Consider the following 18,366-nt stretch of genomic DNA (forward strand, 5'->3'; position numbering starts at 1 on the left):
GCCCTCTGTCCTTACAGCTCCTGTAACCCTGCTGCCTGTGTGTGTGTGCAGACACAGCGATGGTCCCCGGCGCCCCCCCGCTGCTCTGTGGGAAAGTGTCTCGAGACATCAAGCAGGAGCTGGATAAACTGAGCTGTGACACCAGGGCCAAGAAGCTGCGCTGGTTCTCTGAGTGCTTTTCGGTACCTGCTTTCTGAACGTTCTTCATTTAGATTGTACAAACATGCATTATGTTATGCTGCTACACATGTTTACACTCTCCCTAATTTATTATTGATAAACAACTAACCGTATTCTGGGCCCAGCATATAGGACAAATCTAGAATTCAGTGTATAAATACCGATATCAAATTAAAATATATCTGAATGTCTAATTTGTTTAGGTCCTCTCTTGGGTTGGTACTGTGTATCAAACATGATCTTTCACATCCAAAGACTTGTGAGAAGATTTTGCCCATAAACATAGATTTGATTGACATTACTCCAGTAAAGTAACACATTGTCCAGAGCCCATAGAGAATAGCTTAGTTGAATCTGAATGAGTCAACATAAAGCCCCCCCCCTCTTTTTTTCTTATGTTTACTTATGTTAAACTTGGGATTGTCTGTTTTTAGTATAAATATTGTAATATTATATTACAACTAAACACAAGAAATAATAAACTTATACAAAATGTTTTTACTAAATAACATTAAAGTGTATTTCCAAACACTTTCTCCAATAGAATTTGTGTCATTTGGCATATTGTAAGGATCCATTCCTTTTTTATATGGCTTCTAAGTCTATCTTATCTCATCCTAAATACTCCTTGTATTTCTGACCCTGTGTGTACATTTCCCTGCTCAGCCTCCAGGGGGCAGCAGCAACCTGTGGGACCTGGTGTCTGTGATCAGCGGGCAGGACGACTCGTTGCTGCCTCCCAGCTACAGCGGGGGGGTGATGCACATGAAGCACCTGCTCAAGTTTAAAACGGTGAGGATCCTCTGAGTTACTGTTCAACGGGTGCATGGTTCTACTAATGTAAACAAATGCATGTTGACCCAGTAACTAGCCAGAGCACAGTACATACAGAAAATAAAGAACATAATGAAAGATTATGAAAAGAAATAAAGTATTATAATACAGGACTATATTTAGTTCATAGTGCCATGATTTAACTAGAAGACCACTTATACAATTTACATCTTTCTTATCATACTTATCATGCTATCCTCTTCATTTAAATACTACATAACTACACTGAATGCAGCTTTCTTTTTTAGGCCAAGTCCAAGAGGTTTCAGTGTATTTCAAGTGTTTTCACTCCAGTTTGACCTGTTCTATTTTCTTTCAGTCTGAAGCGCAGGAGCTCACTATAGTAAAGATGTCTAAATTTGGAGGGGGGATCGGAGCCCCCAGTAAAGAGGAGAGGCTGAAAGAAGCCGCAGACATCCACCTGAGACTGGGACAGGTCCAACGATACTGCGAATTAATGGTGGAGCTGGGACAGGTGTGTGTGTGTGTGTGTGTTTACCCATTTCAATATTCAACAATGTGCTCCTTAATTATTGTCTGGCTCCACATAACTCCCTTTTGATGCTTTAATACAATGTCGACCTAAATGGTGTTGTACTTTAAACAAAACTAAATATTATCAGTCAATATCAAATCATCTATTTGCTGGTCTCCATTCAAATAGACATTATTGTCTATGCATGATTGGAAACCTATTTGTGAGCAGCACAGCAAACGATAACGAGGACTTCATTTATATCAGCATATATGCGCTTATACTGCACATATGACAGTTCAGAGGATCACTGAGATGGATACATATGATTTATTTGCAAGAAAGTCCTTGGTCAAAGAATAGTTATAAGAGAGATACTGTCTAAACTCTTTATGAAAGATTGAGAGAATAGTACTCACAGTTCTCTAGTAGTGAATGGAGAGCTGTATGAGTAGAGGTAAGCATTGAAAAGTAAGCACTGCATTTTCTATACATGCCTTTTTAGGGCAGAGCTATCCCTAAGACAGGCTTATGTCATATCTGTTACGGTGTGTGCAGGAAGCAGGACCCAAATGCAGATTAAAGTGTCAAAAATAACTCCTTTATTTCAAGGCTATACGATAAACAAAGACAGAACAGAACACTCACCGAAGACCAAGTCATAACACAAGACGAACCGACAAAGACAGACAGAAAAACCAGAACTTAAATACACACAAGACTAATCACACAAACAAGACACAGGTGAGGAGGGAGGAGAAAACACAGGGGCACCAGGTGAACACAATCGGGTAATCAGGTAGGAGGGAAAACAGACAGACAGCAACAGGCAAGACAGGAGGTGAAGACTTTCCAAAACAAAACAGGAAACCAAAGACAGAAAAAGACAAGACAAAACACAACACAGACAGATCTTGACAATATCATAGGAAAGATTTAGACGGCCTCACCCTCACACTATCATAATACACTTTCAAATGTCTACGAAGAAGATGTGATGAGAGAGACGTCTGAGCATCATCAAACGACTCAGTCTAATGTTAGAAACAAATAGATATGAAAAGAAAGAAATGATTTGCAAATGTAGCTGAGGCTGATTGAGTATAACAATGCCCTTACTCCCTCTCTTTCAGTGGGAGAAAGCCTTGTCTGTGGCTCCAGGAGTCTCCATGAAATACTGGAAGAATCTCATGCAGAGGTAACTATGGTTACGTTGATTCGTCAGCTTTATTTGTCAGCTTCTAACAATAAAAGTGTCAGCGAACAACAATAAAAACAAGTCTTTCAGCGTGTAAACTGCTAGGAGGACTGTTAAACAGGTTTGCTAATCACATGACGCGACTGTCTCACTGTGTGTATCACTGAGCAATGCTACTAACCCCAACCTTAGATCAAAAGAGGTGGCAAAATAAGAGCAACACTTGAATAGTGCAATGCTATCCAATGTGAAAACCTTGCATACAAAGACATTGTTCAGAACAGAGACCTGATAACCTCAGAGGCTGTCACTAGTATCAGGTCATATGTTAAGCCATCATAATGAAAGCACTAACTCTGTCCTCAACAATAACCAACAAGATGCAGCCTACAGGGAAACACTCTGTAACGAGCGTTAGTCAAAAGGTATTCTGATAAGCTCTTATAAAACCTTATTATGTGTTAATACTAACATCAATCTTGAATGGTAAATTCAGTTATTAAGTGTGCCATCTTATTTCTTTTAAATATGAATACAGAGACAACATCTTTATGTGCTGTTTATGGTATGTAATTGTGATTGCTCATGTGACAGGAGAGCTGAGCAGCTGATGGCTGAGGATAACGATGATGCTATCCCATACGGCATCGCCACAGGAGACATAGAACAACTGGTGAGCTTCTTCACTGGCAGAGGACAGCTTCAGGAAGCCTTGATGATAGCACAGGTAGGGGGGGGGACACAATGACGGGGGACAGCTTTTCTCTTTAAGTCTGCATGAATACATGAATAAAGAGGATATGATGTTCTATATTTTTAGGGAGCTTGCGAAGGGAACATTCGTGCACCGCACAGCTCCACAGTGAACCACACAACTAATGATGTGGATAGCACACAACAATACCAGAGGTAAATCACACACACACACACACACACACACACACACACAACACACACACACAAACACACACACACACACACACACACACACACACACACACACACACACACCACACACACACACACACACACACACACACACACACCAACACGTTCTCACTCCCATCCTGTCACATATTGACGGACGGTCAGGGCCCCTCCCCGTCGCTATATGACGTACAGGGTACCCCTTGCCCGTCAGGCTTCTACGGGCAGGGCGTCCCATAGACCTTCATTGCGGACAGCGGACCCCTTGACCGTCAGGCTTCTACGGGCAGGGCGTCCCATAGACCTTCATAGACCACGTGATCAACAACAATGGCCGACCTTCGTGTTATTCTCGGTGGAAAAGGCCTATTTTAAGGTTCATTTGGCCAATAAAATGCGTTTTGATGTCATTTTATGCGATTAATATGAGTTGTTATTTCTGATTATTTGTGCAGTACATGTACATGATGTTTAGTTTGCTAGTTATGACGAAGATTACTTCATGAATGTGTACACATTCATGGTTGCTAAGGTGGTTGCTATGGACGCTGCAACAGCTCCCAGACCACGTGATCAACAACAATGGCCGACCTTCGTGTTATTCTCGGTGGAAAAGGCCTATTTAAGGTTCATGTTTGGCCATTAAAATGCGTTTTGATGTCATTTTATGCGATTAATGAGTTTTTATTTCTGATTATTTGTGCATTACATGTACATGATGTTTAGTTTGCTAGTTATGACGAAGATGACTTCATGAATGTGTACACATTCATGGTTGCTAACGTTTTTTTGGTGGAAATGTGTTTTTTCACAGCAAAGTCACCCTCTGTACTTGGACTTTTGGGAGAATTTTAAAGGCAAGAACATCCCAAATATTCATTTAGGTCTTTATTTTAGATCTTTAGTGTTGCCGTCTGTGAGGAAAATAAATGGGGCTCAGAGCCTCGTATTTTTAAAATCTTTTTTTCCTTCTAATTTGTTATTCTTCTCAAAATAGCACACTGTTATTTACTCACCAATAACACACAATTATCCTTGCTTTTATTTATTGGTTTAATTCCATAATCTCGGGCTTTTTTGGCGTTCGCCAGGAACTGAATTTCAAAATAAAAATAACCGGAAACAGACGTAGACCTATAAGGGACATTTCGAGCATCATTGCGATTGTCAACATTTTTGAGTTTAGGATTGCCGAAGACACGACACTACCCATAATCCCCAGCTATCGTTTAGGACTACAGTCCCCGTGATTAATCTTCAAGGTCTGGGATTGGATGTTGGAGTGGCAGTGCGCCAAGGTTACAACGAGCGTCAAACAGCTGTTTGAAATGGAACGAAACCACGCCAGACTATCCGAAACTGGAATTGAACGCCCCCCCAGAACTATACACTACACTATTGTGTTTCGCAAAATGTTCTATGGGACGTCTCTACTGAACGTTTTCCCCACAATTAGAAGTTGCCAGTATTAAACACATTGGTGTTATCAAATGTAAAACATATAATTAATAAATGGGTGAAAATCGCTGTCCATAATGCGCAGCATTAATATATAGCATTAATATATACCCACATGACAGCTCATTGTTACTTTGTAATTCTACTCAACTACAATTCAGAGGTTAACCTGGTATTTTTACTCCACTACACTTATTTTAGTTACTTTGCAGATTCTGATTAATGATGTGAAATATAAACAACCCTTAAATCAGACTTTAGTTACACCTGAGTAAAATTCAGGTAAGGTGATTGTCAAGTGCCAACAATCAGGAGAGATATTTGATAGTTGGTGCTTGAGAAGACTAAACATGTATCTGCAATTGACATGAATGGAAACGAGTAATAAAGTATATTAATTACTCGTTATTCTCTACTAATAGTTAATTAAAGACTGTATATTATGGCTATTTTGCATATCCCTTTCAAGATTTTCAAAGGTTTATTGACATATGATATCATATACACAGCTACGGTGTAGTTATGCAATCAACAGTTTATTACAAGACATCTATCAATATGTGTGTCCCTCCACCATTAAACTGTCATATTCTGCACATTTCTTATTCTATCTACATACATACGAGTATAATCCATATGTATAATATCAGTTAAAATAAGTGCTTCAACATAGTTAACATTGCAGGAAAGCAATATATTAGACGTTAAGTACTTTGTCAGGCTTAATATTTATCTGTAGATACCCCCAATGTTTTTTCTTATTTAAAAGAAGACCTTAACCTAAAGTGTTATTTAATGTTTAAATAAAGGTTAATTCGTTTTTCTGTTTTGCACATCCTCCTATTAATATCGTTGTACATCCTGCACTAAACTGTTTTATTGTAGAGATCACTTATAGTATCTTCTTGATTGTTTATATTCTATATTTATACTTTTCCCCCTATGAAAGTATGTACTCTTAATATTTTTTTAAACAAATAAAACACATAAAAACAATAATTCAATAACGTGCTTTAACCACTAGGCGGTGCACACAAGGTACACACAGCCATAATAACTTTGTATTATTAGTGTTGGACACTTGTATGTACAACATCTGAAGATGTGTAGTTTTATTCATGCTTTCACATCATTTTACAGCAAATTGCTATACTATTTCAGACTCAGTATTTACATTCTTACATTCAAAATGCAATCCAATTCAAATCAGTAATATCTTTAAAAACTACAAATCCTTTTATATAAGCTGTGCACCGTTATGGTGTAAATATAACCTATCTATGAATTATATCAAATGTAAAAGTCAGCCGAATTAGTGTTGATACTGCAAGGAGACGTATTGTGTGAAGAGAAATTGAAGATGTTGTTTAATTGTTGAAATATTTATGATCCACGTCAAGTATTCAGTTTCGGCGGCATTTCTTCAGTTTTTCCAAAGGTCTTCTCATCAGGGCTCTATAAATAAAGAACTACGGCAGATCTGTAATATGTAATGCAGCCGAACCGTGTATTACAATGCCGTTATGTGATGACTTTCAAAGAGAAAAGCAAGAGCGCTCGGAATTAAGTATTATTTTATTATTTTAAAAATGTTTTCCGGATTTCATATAATATAAACACCAAATCCCAGCATGCATTGCGGCTAAAACATCCAATCAGCGTAGCTGAGGATCTTGGGTAATCGCTCGAAATGCCTACGTCTGTTTCCGGTTATTTTTATTTTGAAATTCAGTTCCTGACGGACGCCAAAAAAGCCCGAGATTATGGAATTAAACCAATAAATAAAAGCAAGGATAATTGTGTGTTATTGGTGAGTAAATAACAGTGTGCTATTTTGAAAACAATAACAAATTAGAAGGAAAAAAAGATTTTAAAAATACGAGGCTCTGAGCCCCATTTATTTTCCTCACAGACGGCAACACTAAAGGTCTAAAATAAAGACCTAAATGAATATTTGGGATGTTCTTGCCTTTAGATTCTCCCAATAAATCCAAGTACAGAGGGTGACTTTGCTGTGAAAAAACACATTTCCACCAAAAAAACGTGTACACATTCATGAATTAATCTTCGTCATAACTAGCAAACTAAACATCATGTACATGTACTGCACAAATCATCAGAAATAAAAACTCATTACTCGCATAAAATGACATCAAAACGCATTTTAATGGCCAAATGAACCTTAAAATAGGCCTTTTCCACCGAAAATAACACGAAGGTCGGCCATTGTTGTTGATCACGTGGTCTGGGAGCTGTTGTAGCGTCCATAGCAACCACCTTAGCAACCATGAATGTGTACACATTCATGAAGTAATCTTCGTCATAACTAGCAAACTAAACATCATGTACATGTACTGCACAAATAATCAGAAATAACAACTCATATTAATCGCATCAAATGACATCAAAACGCATTTTATTGGCCAATGAACCTTAAAATAGGCCTTTTCCACCGAGAATAACACGAAGGTCGGCCATTTTTGTTGATCACGTGGTCTATGAAGGTCCTATGGGACGCCCTGCCCGTAGAAGCCCTGACGGGCAAGGGGTACCCTGTACGGTCACATAGCGACGGGGAGGGGCCCTGACCCGTCCGTCAATATGTGACGGGATGGGAGGGAGTACTGTTGACACACACACACACACACACACCCACACACACACACACACACACACAACACAACCACACACAACACACCACACACACACACACACACACACACACACACCACACACACACACACACACACCCACACACACACACACACACACCACACACACACACACACCACACACACACACACACACACACACACATACACACACACACACACCACACACACACACACACACACACACAGCTGACTTTTTAATGAAATATCCTTGGTAGCTACCTTGACAAGTTATTCTTTTTTCATCGCATGGCAAACAATTGCAGAATTGTCTTTCCAAAACACGAGGGATCAAACTGTTATTGTAAATATTAATTTAAAGAAGAGAATCATATCTAAATTAAAATAGTTAGCAACACTTCTTAGTGTTAGTCTTAGGTAGCAGGTACAGTTTTTGTCATGTTTGGTTAAACTTATGCTCACTTTCACTTCAGCTGGTACGTGTCCTGCTGACTGTGGTCCATTCAGAGTCTCTAACTTCACTTGTAACTCCCAATTAGAGTGGACCTCTAGGAAATGTTTAGTCTCATTTAAATGCTCTCTAAAATGAGATGAGGAGATGAGATGTATTTATAAAAGTCCCTGGCTATATTGGCTTGTTTGTCCAGTCTCCTCCATAAGGTCTGTAAGGAACTCGCTGAGTGGTACTTCCAGGATGGATGCTCCGTTCTGGCTGCATGCTGCCACCTCGCTGTGGACAACATCAAGGTGCGCTTACCTGCAGCAGATTTGCATTTGTTAGTTTTAATATTTCTCTGAGAAAGCGGATTAAAACAAAAATATTGTCTGTTTGTGTGTGTGTGTGTGTGTGTGTGTGTGTGTGTTTTAGTTAGCCATGTCAAGTCATATCCGAGGTAATGAGCTGGAGTTGGCTGCATGTGTGGGTATAGTCCTTGGAGAGGCAGCCAACCAGAGCACTGCATACTGTCTTGAACTCCTGGCCAGGAAGTACATGATGACACCTACATGGTACGTCTCCATCCATGCATGTGCACCATTGTGTGTAACATTCATTATTCCTCTGTATATCTTAGTATTGATCCAAACAAACCAGTTTTAGCTTCTTTGGGCTACTTAATCCTTCAAAATGTTGTGATGTTGTTGTAATGTAAAATGTTACATTTAATTTAGTTTGTTGCAAACCCCATGTTGCTCATATCCAGCTAGCTGAAAACCGTTATTTCTTTACGGGCTATGTTGGACATTGCATAATGACACATGATGATCCGTGATGAAGTTTATGCATTAGCCCTTTGACTGCCAAACAATTTTTGGCTTGGACTTTATTAGTCAGCCAGAATTCAGATCTGCATTTCTCAATGTGTGCCTGTGGAAGAGCAGGGTGCTCCACCTGTGCTCATCAAACACTGACAGCGGCTGCTTCTAAACACCATCAAGAAGAAACTTTCATCTGTGCCTTGTTTACATTCAGGGAGCTCTCGGCTGACCTAGTGCAAATGATTCCTGACAATGACATTTTACTGGCTAAGCTGTGTGCATATTACCCAGGAAGCCCTGCAGAAATCAATCTCTTTCATAAGAGGGTGAGTTGGCACTCATTCAGGTACATCTAAGACATGTTGTGGAGGAAATAAAAGAGAGACTCCATGTCTGATATTGATGATATTATGTGTGATGATTATAGTGACAAGCATTATGTGTTGTTTGTCATTCAAGTGCGGTCTGCCTTCATTGGAGGATTGTAAGTCCTTGGCAGAAGCAGCCATATGTGAAGGAGATTTGTTGTTGGCAGTTAAATTCCACCTGCTGAGCTCTGAACCTGAGAAGGCTCTGTGGATAGGTCTGGATCACGTTAAAGGTATTTGTTTTATTGTTGGCTGTGTGTGGTTACCTATATGATATCATATCCTCACTATTATATGGTAGCGTAGTGTGTTCTAATAGTACGATTTTAATGCCGTCAGTCGGTGTGATTGACAATGTTTGTGTGTAATCTAGGAATAAGCAGCTTCCAAACCAATTTATGAAGAAATCTGCACTCTTTATTTGATTTGATTTGAAATACAGTGTACGATCAATACATTTTTCACAAATTACTAATATATATGCATATCTAATTAAGTTAGTTAAAACAATATCTTCTTAATGTGTCAAACTAAATAAAACAATCTGAATGTACTACTGTTTTTGTCCTCAAAAAGCACTGACTATTATCTCTCCCTGTTTCCTCCCCACCAGAACAGCTGGCTGGGTCTGATTGGACAGTGGACAATGTTCAGCCCATCCTGGACCTGATGAGTTACATCAGAACCGACTGCCTCACCATGGCCAATTTGACAGAGTAAGATCATGTATTATCTCATTATTACTATTAACAGTTATTAGGGTCTGAGACCAGAGGTCGGCGAAGACCCTATTGTAATCGCTCGCACAGCGAGCCGTAAACCTGCGAAACACACATAAAACAGGGAAAACGACCAGCAAAAGCACAGAAAAGGTTCCGAAATCATGACGGCGGATGGTCCGCACGATTCTAGTGACATGGGCGCTGGCGTTTTATTATTATAAATACATTGCGCGCACTTCTGACCCCCGCAACATGTGAAAACTCACCAAATGTTGCACGCGCGTCAGGACTCGTGAAAATTGGGATGTGTAATTGGTTCCGGAACTTTGCGTCAAAAATTGCGTAGGCCACGCCCACTTCCGGTTTTAATGTAAACTCCCCCACTTTAACTTTCAAGTAAACGAACGAAACTCGCTACGTATATCTAGGGTGCAGAGACGAACAAAAAAACCTCTTGGAGAGGTATAACGTACAGGAAGTCGGCCATTTTTTATTTGGTGTCCTCCGTACTCAAATATCTCCTCCTAGGGATTTTATCCGATAGACTCCAAATTCGTCGGGTAGCGTCTCGAGAAATCACGGAACTCTTTTTTTTCCGCACGGCAGAGCCGTAATTTGGTGCCGAATTTCGCGTTCGCTCGATAGTAGGCGATTCCTCGCCATGGAACGCGATGTTGTCATAACTCCAACTGACATGCTCAGAACGCCACAACACATCACATGATGGTTAACACTGCAGCCCTGAACAGCTCTATGTCAAATCTGATGATACATAATGTGGCGTTACCATGGCAATGCATCCCTCGACATAAAACACGATGTCGCTGTAACTCCAATGGACACGGTCCCATAATCCCCTAATCTTCACTTGTATATCACCGGTCCATGCCTCAACAGCTCTACGTAAAATCTGAGATCTCACCATATGCCGTTTCCATGGCAACGCATCCCCCACTAAAAAACACGATGTCGCTGTAACTCCTATGGAAATGGTAAAAAGAGCACCAGACTTCAGAAGACAGTTAAAGGTAGCGTAGGTAATTCGCTTCAGAAAAACGTTTTGTTGTATTCCATGGAATGCTCTTAACATCCAGATAGCAATGAATACATTAAATGCTTTGACAATAAATACATAAAAAATGGTCCGGCCCTCAACACCTCAATATGACAATAGTACGTTTTCCTCAAAAGCTGTTGCCATGGCAACGCATCCCTCACCGTTAAGCACGATATTACTATAACTCCTGTGTAAATGGTCAATAAGTGTTCAAACTTCACGTGTGCTAACGGTACAGCTCTAAAGACATATATGTGTCAGTTTTGAGATTTAGTCAAATGCCGTTGCCATGGTAACACAATGCTCGCGATGAAACACGGTTTTCTCATAACTCCGTTGAACATGCTCCCAATGGCCCAAAACTTAACAGGTTTGATAACGATGTAGCCCTCAACACATCTAGGCGTATTATGGGGTGTCATAAAATGCCGTTGCCATGGCGACAGATCACTCGCCATCAAACACAATGTTTATGATACTGCTGTAACTCCCATGTATGTTGTCCGATCGGCCTGAAACTTCCCACGTTTGCCAACGGCCGAGTCCGGAAAACACCTGCGTGACACGTCGACGTGCGGACAACAGCTCAACGCTGTAATTTTAATCATGTTTATTTTGCTGTTTTGTCCCAAGACAATTAAATACTTTATAATCACTCCTTTATCTCTTATGGTGTGTGTGTGTGTGTGTGTGTGTGTGTGTGCAGAGTCCGCAGTGAGCTGTTGATCCTGTGTGGATATATTGGAGGTCTGCAGGCCATTAGAAGACAGTACTCTAGCATCGTTCCTGCCCTCTACGAATACACCAGGTAGATACACAATTGTGTGTTTGTGTGTGTGTGTGTGTGTGTTTGTTTGGAGAAGGAGTGCTGGTTTACGAGTGTATATAGGAAAATCATAATAAATAATAATGCTTCTATCTCTTGGTTGCCTCATAGTTTTATAATAAGAATAGAATAGTTTAATGTCATTATACATTATACATACATTAGACAACAAAATACACGCAGCATACATACTTAGGACATGCAGAATAAGCCATTAATATGTATTTAAATTGTCTATATATTGCTAGAATATTTTAAAACAATATCTAGCAATATGCATTTGAAAAAGCAATTACTTGATGGTGTATGTGTGTACTTAGTATAAAACGTTTTTCTGAAGTTGTAAAGATGAAGTAAATGCTTCTCATCTCCCTGTTCAACACTACATACGCATTAGGCCGTGAGGGATGGTGATTCAGTGTTTTACAACGTCGCCATGAAACAGTTACTACATATACATGGCAAGTCTAACAAAAGCCACACAGCAACTAGAAATTAAATCATTTATTGATAAGAAACAATAATCGGTCCGCCAAGAATTGTACACTTTATTGACATTTAGTAGAGTGGAACACGACTGCACAAAAGTCGAGTTAGAGGACCAAGAGCCAGCCAGGCAGAAGTCCTCCACTGTGACCCCCCCCCGAGCAATACCAGGCGTTACGTCCCCAATAAGGACTAGGGGAAAATGGAGACAGTAACACAACAACCAATACAATTGAGAGAGTCAGGGTGAAAGTGAACACAAGTGTATTCATTAACCAAAATAATTCCAGCAAATGTTCTTTAAGCTAGGGGGAGGAGGAGAAAAAGGCATTATGCCAAATAAAAGAATATAGCTTGAGAATACATAACAAAACAAAACAACTCAAACAAAAATCCCTCACTATCTGATATACTAATAAGGAAACAAAAACAAAAGCACCCACTGCTCCATAAGTCCTGCCTATCCCATCATAAATGAAGTAACCTTTACCAAAGTTTGGCCCCCATGGAACAAGACTGGTTGGCAGACGTCCCACACACAGAACACAGCTGCACACTCTCTCCTGCTCCCTCAGTTACAGTGGCAGTTATTCATGTGTTCATAATTATTAAGCTTTGTTGAATAGGCAACTATTTAGCTAGAAGATGCTTAGCAAAGTTTTAGGATTCACATGGGGTAAAGCAGTTATAAAAAACCCAGAACTGAGGAATACAAAAAGAATGGGCTCTGTGATCCGCAGTGATTCCTCCTGACGCGAAGCTGCTCATTCACTATTTTTCGACTTAGAAAGTTTCCATAATCAGGTTAAAATAGGATTAACGTTTTCAAAGTAAGCCAATCACCATGTTCCCTCACTGTTTCTGTTTCTGCAGTCAGTTGTTGAAGCGGAGGGAGGTGTGTGTTCCTCTAAAGATCGAGCAGCTGTCAGTGGAGCTGGATGCCTGGCGAGCCTGCACACAAATCAACAGCAAGTAGGTTACACACACACACACACACACACACACACACACACACACACACACACACACACACACACACACACACACACACACACACACACACACACACACACACACACACACACACACACACACACACACACACACACACACACACACACACACACACACACACACACACACACACACACACACACACACACACACACACACACACACACACACACACACACACACACACACACACACAGTGCTGATGAAGATGGTCAGACTGCAATTAGACTACATTGATTTTTTTTTATATTGAAGTTAAAAGCATCAATCTGGTACACTTTGAGAGCAACATTAGGAGATCTATGGATACATCTCTCAACACCCAGATGAAACAGAACTGTAAGCAGATATTCTTTTTCTTTCTGGATATTTTACAAATCACTCCCCTTTCAAACTGTATTCTTGTTTATTAATAACAACTTTTTTGTACTGTCAGTATTTTATACCTGTTTTTCATTTATTCTCTGGTTTTTGTATAACTATAATGATCATATAAAGGTGTGGCTTTACCTCACTGAGCTGAGGTTATCAGAGCCGCTCAGTCTTTCAGGAGAGAGCTCTCTAAAGCTCTCCCCCCCCCCCAATGCCGCTTACACAGTAAATTCCAATGTTAATAAAAGCACACAGAAGCTGTATACGTTTTTTGGGAGTATGATTTATTTAAAATTAACACGAATACAAAATTAAAACCTATAATTGCACACTAAAACCATCATTTAAAAAAAAGAACAATTTCACATAAACCTCTGGTTTTTACTGGGGCTGGGGCAGTTCAACTTGATTTGGGGGGGGTGTGCCATAGTTTATTGTCGCTGTACGCAATATAGGCGTAGTTCTGTTAGTATAAGATCATAAGATGTACTTTGTTGATCCAAAATCGGGAAATTGTGTTGTTATGAAATGTAATTTTTTTTTTTTTCTATTTCTAACTTTTTTTTCTTTTTTCCCCCCCAAATGTTTCGGCGCCCCCGATGGGTTGATGCTCCCTTAGCATTCGCCGAAACTGCCTATGCCAAGGGCCAGCCCTGACATTGAGTAGCAAACCCACTTTGAATGATCAGTGGATAAACATAGTCAGGCACATACTGGGAAAGGGGGGGGTCAGCATCATTGTGACCATCTGTCAACACCACTGCTGCAATAGTGGACACGTTTAAAGTTGAGAGGGAGGATGATGATCCTTCATATTTTCTTAAAGAAGTATAAAGGGTCACCCACGACACCCTATACATACTGTATGTTTTGAACATTCAACCATTTGTTTTAATTTGCCTGGCAGATGTGACTGTCATTATTATTGTCATACTGATATTTTGTACAAACTGTAAAGTCCACTGAGACAAATGTAACATTTGTGATATTGGGCTATATAAATAAACATTGATTGATTGATTGATTATCAATATGACGCCTCTACATTGCTTATGTGCATATGCATAACTTCACAACTGTACCTCTGTCTCTGTGTTTCTAACAGTTCTCCTTCAGAGTGTCAAAGAGAAGAATTCATCTGCGTCCAGAGGAGAATCCCGCCAACAGACTCTGGTATAAATAACAGTTCTAAACATAGTTTGAGGGGATTGTATAGAAATAAAACACCGCTCAGACAGATATTACATGTTGCTGTGGCTCTGGGATCTTGTTGGAGTGTTGGTGCTGGGGGGTCTGTCAGGAGCTGGAGCCCCCGGTGCAGTTTATCGCCCTGATGAACATTACCCTGCTATTGCTGATGTGTGGAGAGTGCTGACAGGGAAACATGAATGATGCAGATTTCAGTTTAGCTAGGCTCCATATTAATATGGATTATGTATTGTGTGAAAGTTGATGATAGGAACATGAGATTAGGAGAAATGTTTAACCAGAACAACATGTGTCTGCTTCAGTGTTGTGTGGAGCAGATTATGTGACGGGCTCCAATCTGCCCAGCCACTCAGATGTTCAGCTGTCCTGCTTCACTGGACACAGAATACAGGTGTGTGTTCCTTCAGTGTATTGCTTTGTGTGAATCTACACTAACATGCAGGGCCGGCCCTGACCAATTTGCCGCCCTAGGCAAGATTGTAGCCCCCCCCCCCCAAAATGCAGACACTCACTATGATTCGCGCGTGCACGGTTGTGGCATGACCACAGAAAGATAGATATTGTAACAAGATGCGTGCAACTGTATTTCGTTTCCTATCCATTTGAACATGATTTATATAACTATAATGATCATATAGAGGTGTGCCTTTACCTCACTGAGCTGAGGTTATCAGAGCCTCTCAGTCTTTCAGGAGAGAGCTCTCTAAAGCTCTCACCCCGCGGCCGCTTATAATGTAAATTCCAATGTTAATAAAAGCACACAGAAGCTGTGTACGTTTTTTGGGAGTTTGATTTATTTTAAATGAATACAAATACAAAATTAAAACCTATAATTGCACACTAAAACCATTATTTCAAAAAAAGAACAATTTCACATAAACCTCTGGTTTTTACTGGGGCTGGGGCAGTTCAACTTGATTTGTTTGGGGGGGGTGGGTGCCATAGTTTATGGGTGCTGTACGCAATATATGCGTAGTTCTGTTAGTATAAAATAATAAGATGTACTTTGTTGATCCAAAATCGGGAACATTTTTTTTTTAAATTTCTAACTTTTTTTTTTTTTGGCGCCCCCTATGGGTTGATGCGCTCTTAGCATTCGCCTATACTGCCTATGCCGAGGGCCGGCCCTGCTCACATGTCTTGACAACTTGTGATGTTTCTTGTTGTCTTATTTGTTTGTGTGCAGGGTCCAGTATTTCTCCTGGAGGACGGTAAATCAGCCATCTCTCTTAATGATGCACTAATGTGGGCAAAGGTAAACCCTTTCTCCCCTCTCGGAACAGGACTCCGCATAAACCCCTTTTAACACACACACTCAAGCACGCACACCCACACACACATATTTCTGTGCTTCAGCAAACTGGCCCTCTGTATTATAATGACCCATAATCATGGTTCATTGTGGTTCAGGTGTGAAGGGGTTCGGATTGAGTGGCATATGTGATATTCATATGTATATACAGGGTATGAATCTGAAATACTTTCTTGTATTGTTGTAAAAAAAGAAAAGAACATACTTAAATAAAGCAACCACTGCATATTGTGTTGCACATATATTGATGATACAGCAGAATAACGTGTAGATAGAATAAATAATAAATCTCTAATGCTGTACCAAAAAATGATCTAGTACATGCAGAAAACACATGAGGATGATGACTGTTAAAGGAATTGCAGAAATGTGAAATGAATGTCTTGAAACATCATAAAGCCCAAGTGCAATGTACTGCTGAAAGTCCTGGAAACTCAAAAGTCAAACTGACAGAAAAGAATGCAGAGAAACTACAAGCTGTATTACATTGTTGGAGAGCTGCAAACTAAACTGTATCACTGTCAAAGCTGAACGTTGGAATGAATAGTGTGGGTAGTGGTGGTCTAATGCAGTGGTTCTCAAATGGGGGTACGCGGACCCCTAGGGGTACGTTGGAGTACTGCAGGGGGTATGTGAGATTTATTTTATGTTAATGAAAAAACAACATAAGTAATGCATTCAAACAAACTACTAATAGTAGATGAACTACTTTATTCAAAGGTTTACAGTAATTCTTGATAATAAAATGGGAAAATAAACGGGGTGCTCTCTTTTCCTCTCCCTCTCCTGACAGCCTGTCAGTCTCGTGCAGCTCGCTGAACCTGTAATAAGTGACCCGACAGTAAAGAATAAATATATGTATAACTAGTATAGCTAGTTCCAGAGTAGATAAACTAGCTAAGTGTGTTAGGTCTAACTCTTAGTGTATTTAATTTTGCTCCACTCAAACAATAAGCGTTGCTTGGCAACGGCTTGTGGCTGCAAAGTATAGCGCAGCATTATGCATATGTTTATATGAGGGGTCAAAATCCCATGCTCATAAAATGCTCATATATATTTTCCTCTTCATTCCCCACGCCCCAACATAAATAAATAAATATACCAATTTTAGGGAAAGTAAGGAAGTTTGAGCAGTGTGGGTTTTATATGAACAGAGTTACACATGTTTCAAAACGCGAAGTGTAATAACTGCAGTTTGCCTCCCTGTCAGAATGACAAAGATCCTCAGTGAAGCACAAGCACATGTTTCTCTACATTGTACAACTTATTAAAAAGATCAGTTAAATGCAACTAATGTCGTCTCAGTGTTATTGCATGATGTTAAACTTGGTTTGCCATGAATTTAGTGATGGATTGTAAACATTTGAAATGTAGCATTTAAGTGTTTCTCAGTTACAATGTTGTTGTTTTAATAAATCAGACACTGATGGTGCAGCGCTGTACTATACCTCTTTATATAGGCATTTCTTCCTTAACAAATCCTTTTTGTGCCGATCAGGGGGTACGTGGCTGATTTAAAAAAAAAAAAGGGGTACATTATTGAAAAAAGTTTGAGAATCACTGGTCTAATGGGTAGTGAGGTGGGCTGAAGATCGGAAAGTTGTGAGTTCAAATCCCGCCTGGAACAACACCACTAGTGTGACCTTGAGTAAAGCAGTTAGCCCTTAGTTACTCCAGGGAGAATGTCCCTGTAATTGGTCATTGTAAGTCGCTTTGGATAAAAGCGTCAGCTAAATGAAATGTAATAGAGAATAAAGCCCCCCCAGTCCAAACTCTGAATCCTCTCCATGTGGTGTGCCTGTGTGCTGTTTATGTGTGCCTATCAGCTGTGTCTTTTGTTTGTGATAAATGTTTTGTCAGCTACCTACAGCACTTTGTTCAAAGTGTTGCTTTTTAGTGTGCTTTATAAAGACATTTTCTTGAGTGCAGACAGACTCTGAAATACACCAACATTAAGAATACTGAACACATTTTCCATTGTTGAACAAGATACTGATGTCAAAGATAACCACATCGGTTCTGTGATCAAACATCTATT

The 18,366-nt window shown here is 39.8% G+C and overlaps 1 protein-coding gene across 2 annotated transcripts in view; it reads left to right on the forward strand.

Annotated features, from left to right (window-relative positions):
* wdr17 (WD repeat domain 17) overlaps positions 1 to 16,659 on the forward strand; it is a 37,489-nt gene extending 20,830 nt beyond the window's left edge. The window contains exons 17-32 of one of the 2 annotated variants that reach the window (XM_034224482.1): positions 52 to 182; positions 847 to 972; positions 1,334 to 1,489; positions 2,623 to 2,687; positions 3,282 to 3,414; positions 3,508 to 3,596; positions 8,353 to 8,452; positions 8,574 to 8,713; positions 9,177 to 9,288; positions 9,422 to 9,563; positions 9,944 to 10,046; positions 11,816 to 11,917; positions 13,295 to 13,393; positions 14,913 to 14,980; positions 15,319 to 15,407; positions 16,203 to 16,659. In XM_034224482.1, the coding sequence (XP_034080373.1) occupies positions 52 to 182; positions 847 to 972; positions 1,334 to 1,489; positions 2,623 to 2,687; positions 3,282 to 3,414; positions 3,508 to 3,596; positions 8,353 to 8,452; positions 8,574 to 8,713; positions 9,177 to 9,288; positions 9,422 to 9,563; positions 9,944 to 10,046; positions 11,816 to 11,917; positions 13,295 to 13,393; positions 14,913 to 14,980; positions 15,319 to 15,407; positions 16,203 to 16,322 (1,775 nt within the window). In that variant the 3' untranslated portion in view covers positions 16,323 to 16,659. Of the gene's footprint in view, positions 1 to 51; positions 183 to 846; positions 973 to 1,333; positions 1,490 to 2,622; positions 2,688 to 3,281; positions 3,415 to 3,507; positions 3,597 to 8,352; positions 8,453 to 8,573; positions 8,714 to 9,176; positions 9,289 to 9,421; positions 9,564 to 9,943; positions 10,047 to 11,815; positions 11,918 to 13,294; positions 13,394 to 14,912; positions 14,981 to 15,318; positions 15,408 to 16,202 lie in introns of those variants that run through there. The other variant, XR_004569815.1, reaches the window with a different exon arrangement.
* The last annotated feature ends 1,707 nt before the right edge of the window (positions 16,660 to 18,366 follow it).

This window comes from Gymnodraco acuticeps, unplaced genomic scaffold (assembly GCF_902827175.1).
Source record: "Gymnodraco acuticeps unplaced genomic scaffold, fGymAcu1.1, whole genome shotgun sequence".
Lineage (NCBI taxonomy): Eukaryota > Metazoa > Chordata > Actinopteri > Perciformes > Bathydraconidae > Gymnodraco > Gymnodraco acuticeps.